Consider the following 7609-nt stretch of genomic DNA (forward strand, 5'->3'; position numbering starts at 1 on the left):
AAGGTCTCTATCTGTTCCCTTCCAATTCAAGATGATACTCATCCAAGACATGCACAGCCTAAAAATGGGAATAACTCAATTGATTATTGATGCATCCATTCTCCATTCCTTGAATGCTTAATTGATTACTGATTGGTCCATTCTCCATTCTTTGAATCCTTATAATTCACTAAGACAAGCCATGAAACGAGAAAAGATGATCCAGTATAGAAGATGATCCAGTATATATGAAAAACTGCCATTGTTTAAAGTGATGAAAGTAAGTTTTCACATGGTAGTTTCTTACATCATGATCCATGAAATGCATTTCAATGTAGCAATTCCTACATGGGCAGATGTTCTTAGTGACCTGAGCCATGGCCCATGGTTCTACGCATGAAGCCAAAGTTTTACTCACTGAATATTTCTATAATGGATCATGGTTTCTCTGTTTTCGTATAAATTATTCAGCATGAATCTCATAGGGAGTATATGACCCGCCTCCCTCCACTCTTTTAGGCAAATAAACTTCTCTACTGTTGCTATCTTCTCCTCCAATCCAACTGCAACCAGGAATTTCTTCAGCCTTTTACTGTGCATAACCATTCTCATCTTATGAGCATCATCCCACCTTCATAAAGAAGCATGAATATTAGAAAGAACAACAAAATGCGTATGGTTTTCAGGCTCTAAATCAACAAGGTGAGATAATGCTCTCTGTCTCCTAACTCTACAGTGAGATGAATCCGACAAGCACCCAATAAAGCCCCCCATACACCAGCATCAGGCTTCATATGCATCCTTTGAATAAAAGCCCATGCTTCCTCAATCTTACCTGCACGACCCAATAGATCGACCATACAAGCATGGTGCTCCAAATATGGTTCAATGTAGTTTTCATATCTCGTGGATTCGAAAATTCTCAAACCTTCATCAACTAGTCCTTCATGCCTACATGCGGATAGAACACTCAAGAGTGACAAGTCATCAAACAATACAGAATTCTCTCTCTTCTGAGAGAAAAGAAAAATAGCATCTTGGCCATGGCCGTGGATGGCATATCTTGATAACATAGCATTCCACGACACTATATCCCTATAGGGCATGAGATCAAAAATTTCTCGAGCCATACCCAGGTGCCCACATTTCGAATACATACCTATCAAACTATTACTTACTATTATACTTGAGAAAAACCTAGTTTTTACTATAAATGAATGGATGGCTTTTCCTTCATTCAAAGCCATCAATTGTGCATAGGCTGGTATTATGCTAACAATGAAGACCAAATTGCGCTGGAGCTTCTCTTTCACTCTCCCAACAAAAAATAGAAACAGCGTCCTTGGGCGCCCATTTTGTGCATATCCTGCAATCATAGTGTTCCATGAGATCTCATCCTTCAGAAATTCGGTCTGAAATAATTTCTCAGCATGACCAATGCACCCACATTTGGCATGCATGTCAATGGTGGCATTCATGACGCGGAGATCAGATTCAAAACCAAGCTTGATGGCATGGCCATGTATGCAAATGCCATTATTTATAGCTTTTAAGAGTGCACATGAAGGGAGCAAGCCCACTAAGGTGCTAGAATCTAGCTTAAGCCCAACAGATTGCATTTGCCTAAATGTTTCCATGGCTTTATGGGCATGACCTATATGAGCATAGCCATTGACCATGGCATTCCATGTAACTACATCTTTGCATGGCATCTCATGAAACCAAAGCTTTGACTAAAGCATCCACACTTTACATACATGGCCACAAGTGTTGTTCCTATCGAAACATCCAATCCCATACCCATGTCAACTTTCATAACATAGCCATTAATACTCTTGCCTAGTTTCAAAGCTGATATCTCTGCACAAAAAGGAAGAACACTTACTATAGTCACACGATTTGGCTTTAAATTCACATTTTGCATTTTTCTAAAAAACTCCAATGCTTCATTGGGATGCCCACCATGAGCAAGAGCATATATCATAGCACTCCAAGCTACCAAATCTCCATTTTCAATAGCATGAAACAATTCCTTTGCCAGATTGAGGCTTCCACACTTAGCATACATTGTTATAAGTGTGGTGATTACCTCAAGTAATGGATTTCCTTCCCTTTCTCAATATCTCACAGATCGGTTGTTGCCAAAGGAGCCTTAATTATCTGCACTTGATTAAGCCTCACTTTCTCTCTTTTAATTCACCGAAAATCTCCAAAGTCTCCATACTATACCCATTCTTAGAATAAGCAGAAATTAAGGAGCCTCAAGAAACGTCATCTATCTTCAAAAGTCTATCAACGATTCGACGAGAAGCTTCCACCTTTCCATATTTTGCATAGAGATCGATCAACCCATTAAAAATCGGAAGCTCGAACTCTCTCTTGATGGCAAAATAATACAAACATTTACACAGCACAAGACTGGATAATCAGCACACTGATGGAAACAGGTTCAATAAACTCACTGAATTGGCCTCAATGCCCACCATTTGCATCTCTCTAAACACTTTCAGCATCTTTTTAGGATCACCAACTTGTGAATAACCATAAATCATCGCATTCCAAGCCACCACATGTCTCTCACTCATTTTATTAAACACTTCTCTCGCGAATTCGGTGTAACCAAATTTACAGTATATATCAATTAGGCCAGTGCAAATGTAACCATCTAGTCCAAATCCTCTCTTAACAACCTCCCCATGAAGAGAAAAATTCATATCCAAACACAAAATTCCAGTACATGCCTTCAATAGAAAGGTAAAAGTGTAAGTATCAGGCTCAATGGCCTCTTTTAGCATATCAGTATATAAAACCAAAGCTTTTCTATACAAATTGCTCTGGTTATAAACTTTGATCATGGAATTTCATAAAATAACAATTGGGTTTTTAAAAAATTCAAAGGTTAGGCGACCCCCAACTAATCCATGATAAACTAAATATAAATTAAAGAGCTTTGCCTCTAATGAATGGTCTGGTTCAAGGCCTAGAACTATCAAACGACCATGGATTTGTTTCAAAGAGCTTAAATTCTTGCAAGAACTCAAAAGATTGGTATAGTAGTATTGTTCTGAGCATGATACCGCTTTATCAATAGTGATTCTCACTGTTGCAAGAAAAGAGAAGCGCCTGAGAAATCCATGTCCGATGCAGAGATACATACGTATGGGAAGAGGATTTGTCCCAAAATATCGACGGGACAATGGTCATTAGCATTCCTTATCTTATATACCTGCATTATATGCATTGATTGGAATATTAATCGATAATTAAGAGAGAGTCAAGAACAATGTACTAACTTAAATTAATGTTGTTATTTGTTATAATTAAGCAAAATTTTACAATTGATACCATCCGCATATATACACATATGTCACTGAAATTCAAAGCTTTATAATCTAAATGGGTGTTGAAAAGTTTCAGTCAAAATGTCAAGTCTAATATGGTTTTATTTTTATTTTTCTATAAATTATCTTGACATGAAATTTATGATATGTCCGCTACTTATTGCAATGCATCCAACAAAAAAAAAAATTATGAGTAAAAATAAATGACTGAAATAAATGCTTTTTTTATTTGTTGCGCTGAGGAGATACCCCAAATTTCATCTCGATTTGTAAGAAAAAGATTAAAAATTATATATTACGGCAATAATTTCGTATAATAATATAATACAACAATATTTAAAAATCATGTTAGGGCTTACGAAGTACCTATATCAAGATAAGACATTCATACGCCTATTTGTCACATATGAAGATTAAAGTTGTAAAACAAAAGAAATATATGATAAGATAGAATTTGTGCCTCATTAAGGCACTCTAATCGACGCCCCATTAGAGCACTCTAAACTTTTACCTTTGGTAAGTTTCCCATCTTTTAAGTTAAGGATTTTATACCTATGGGAAAAGTTTATACGGTGCTTAGGCTTTAAAAAATCAAATTAGAGCATACGTCAAAAAGTTTTGTAGAAGCGGTTTTTTTGATGCTCAAATATTATCAAATTGATCATCTCAACATCAAGATGCATGGACATGAGAAAAAATGGATTTCAAGTTTTAGAAATAGTGCATCTTATAACGTATTTTTTTGACCATCAATTTTCAAGTTTTCATTGATCTGCTGAATATGCACTATTTTTTAAGTTTTAAATTTTATAATTATATATTTTAAGGCTATTACAAAAATTTCTAGTATTAAAATCATATTTCTCGACACTATTGAAGGTCAGCACTAATTTGATTACAAACCCCACCGTATGTTGTATAAAGATGTCACAATTATTTATACCATCATATGTGAAATTTGATAGCTTGGATGTGTCACAGAATTAGAGAAAAAATCTTTCGAACTTTACGCTTGGTCAATAGAATAAATGCACCCATCCAATTTCACATCTAATAGTCAAGATTATTTGCATAGATACAAAAAGAAATATACCAATGATGTGGAAATCAGTTATTTTAGTGCAAATATTGGAGACCAAATTTTTATCGATAAAACTTCCCTAATATTTTTATAGTTTCCAAATTCTAATGGAGTACCAAAACCCTAGCATATCAACTCAAAATTCAAGAAAAAAGTCTTAAAAATACCTATAGGTAAATTGCTACAGTATTTCGCCCTGCCACGGACATGCTATGTTCGTAACGGTTTTGCCTAAAAACTGCCACGGACCTACGAGAGCCATGACGATCCCTGTACAATTTTTGCGTGAAAAAACTATCGTCACGGACTTGCTATGTCCATGATGGACCGCAACGCACATGCTATATCCATGACAATCTTTAATCCATGCCGTTCGAAAAAATCGAATGGTGCCAAGCCTATGGGCAAAAATACTGTTCATTTTCACTCATAAGCGTTTTGTAGTCTCTTCCAAATTCAGGACTCCCCTAGTGTTTTCATTTTCTTCGACTTCTTCGGCTTCTTCGGACTATGACTTTGCACTCCGGATCATAATCACGTTCTTTTGTTATTAAGTCAAAACATTTCTCTTTTTTTTTTAACATTAATTCTCAATATAGGAGTGTTCTTAGAACCAACTTTTGAGGATTGCCTACAATTTTTTATTGATGGACTTACACGTAAACATAATTAAATAACTCCCCTTGCTTGTCTTTGGGTTTAACTTTAACCATTAGCATGCGAATTTTTCATTCCCCTGTAAGAACATATGAAACCCAACAGGCCCGGTCGGGTCTCGGTGTTGTCTAGGGTCGGGTCCGATATGAGACTACAAATTAGAAAAAGAAAGTTATTAAATATATTTTACAAGATGTATATATACACATTTTTTAAGAGAGGAAGTTAATTATGGAAAAGAAGTGATATATAATTATGGAAAAGAAGTGAGATATAGTTAATATTATTTAGGTTAAATAATTATATATTTTGCACTTAGATAATCCGAGCCAGGACGAGTCAGGTTGGATTAATTCTGACTTGGTCCCAATTCCAGCCTGCCTAGTCCAACACCTGAATCCAGATGTGGTTTGAGTCAACCTACCCGATTGCCAACCTTTCTTTTCTTTTTTCTTTTTTTGGAAGTGGGGGGAGGTAATTTAGTGGGGAAGTCAGGCTATTTGCTTTTTTTCAAATAGTTTAGGGAGTTAACTTCAAATTGGAGGTGTTAGGAGGATTTGAAAACCACAACGTGATAAATAGATATGAGATGTGAAAGGATATATAGATCGCATAAATTATAGCTTATTTTATGAACATATTATTTTATGAACATAGGGATTAGCCAAAGCATGCAGTTTCCCTAGGGGAGGGCTTTATGAAATTTTGGTAAAAATTTTCAATTGTAAATCCTCTCAGAAAACACAGTTTGGGTGCCAAAAACCCATGTCATGGCTAGGAAATCTGTTTCAGCCCATGATCATCGAGCTTATAAACGATGCATATCCAAAACATTTGTAAAGACAGGAAATGGACAATTGACGTGCCAAAACCCTCATAACGACTTGATAAGTTATTCCCATAGTAGAATTAGCAGCTCCAAAATATGCAAATCCAGAAATTTATGATAGAATTTGATGCCCTAGTGCAAATCTAGAAAATCTAATAAAACTTAAAATGGACATTCTAACTAATTTATTGCAAAATAAGGTCATTTTCTAAGAGAGAGCTAGGACACTTCAAATAATTTATTGCAAAATGAGGCCAATTTTTAAGAGAGAGTCCCTTAGCCCCGGTTAGGGATAATCCTTTAACCTGGGTGGCCAATATGGCGAAACCCTAACATCGCATCAACTAATGTACTCCACAAGTAAAAGAATTGGAAAATATTTATATGAAGTATTAATATTATATTATTGAGCATCGTTAAAAGTATGACTTTTGATAGAGTAAAATAACATACCAAGATTTATGTAGTCAATTCTCAAATAGTTGAGAAAAGAGTATGATGATGATAATAATGATTAATATTATACTATTGAAGTGAAGTCCATCACAAAGATCCCCGAAAAAAGAAATTTTCTACCTTGCAAAACCCTGCAATTGACCATTTCAACCTTGAGATATTTTGATACGATGAAGAAGTTTTTTTGTTGAAAATAATACATCTTATAACAAGTTTATCTAAAACATTAAATTGGAAAAATTTTACGTAAGCAAGCAAACACGAGCCGACTGACCCACGAACATCCATCTTCAAGATGGACGATGCTAGACCGCCCTAAACCAAAATACCATATAGACAGTGCAAAAATGAAAACCTCGCAAAGAAAAAAAAAACATTTTAAATTTAAAAAAATACCTTTTTCATATTAATGATCACCTTGGCCTAGACCATAAATCCCTAAAAATTTCAATAAAAAATCCATATTTATGTTGGAAATTTATGTTTAAGATGGATTTTAGAAAGGGAACGCAAGTATACATATGAGTCTTAACTCATAGAACCCCATCCTTTTAAGTTTTATAACTACGGATAATTACATCTTCAAACCATAATAATTTTTCCAACCCTAGAACTACTCTAAACAAAAATTTAGAGGCGCGCCTTACCTCTACAGCATAAAGATGGTGCCTTGGGTAAACCTCAAGTAACTTTTAGGGTTCAAATCTTTTCTTTTTTCTATTTTCTTTTTTTTATTACATCCACGGAGATGATCAGTGAGAATGTCTTTTACGAGATTTGAGAAGCGGAAATGGCCTAGCAAGGCCCCAAGACCCTAGCCCAGCCCTGGACCTCAAGGGCCAGCCTGAAGCCAACCTGGACCTAGCCAAAGAGGCCCTGGTCCAAGCTTGTCTGAGCCAGACCTACTAGATCCAGGTAAAAAAAATACAAATAATGAAATGATAAAAAAGGGTCGCAGGGTCAGCTCACTTCTTAGACTAGCAAGGCCCAATGGTCTAAAATAGGCCGAACGGCCATTGCCAACCCTACCTACACATATCATGGTAAAACCGAGAGATCTTAGCGAACTAGGAACAACTCTAAAGGACATTTCAGAATGGGCAGCATCAAATCCGTTTATTATAACGATAGGTTTTACATAAGCCCCTCAGAACTGGACCCGACTGGGTTCAGTCCAGGCCCAGCCCGAACAATCCGGTGGCAGACCGGACCCAAATATATACTCAGGGCATTGTAGAATGGTTAGAGAGAGAGAGTCATCATGTA

At 35.9% G+C, this 7609-nt stretch overlaps 1 protein-coding gene and 1 pseudogene across 1 annotated transcript; both read right to left on the bottom strand.

Annotated features, from left to right (window-relative positions):
- Window positions 1–226: 226 nt before the first annotated feature.
- On the bottom strand, window positions 227–2614 carry LOC105420945 (putative pentatricopeptide repeat-containing protein At3g23330 pseudogene; annotated as a pseudogene).
- LOC105420944 (pentatricopeptide repeat-containing protein At4g25270, chloroplastic-like) lies at window positions 2241–2834 on the bottom strand. Its single transcript, XM_011626512.1, has 2 exons — window positions 2442–2834; window positions 2241–2357 (listed from the first exon to the last, which is right to left on the bottom strand). Exons 1-2 carry the CDS (start codon window positions 2832–2834, stop codon window positions 2241–2243), a joined length of 510 nt encoding a protein of 169 aa, XP_011624814.1.
- Between the last annotated feature and the right edge of the window lie 4775 nt (window positions 2835–7609).

Source organism: Amborella trichopoda, chromosome 8, assembly GCF_054954075.1.
Source record: "Amborella trichopoda isolate Santa Cruz 75 chromosome 8, AtrichopodaSantaCruz75HAP2 v2.0, whole genome shotgun sequence".
Classification (NCBI taxonomy): Eukaryota; Viridiplantae; Streptophyta; class Magnoliopsida; order Amborellales; family Amborellaceae; genus Amborella; species Amborella trichopoda.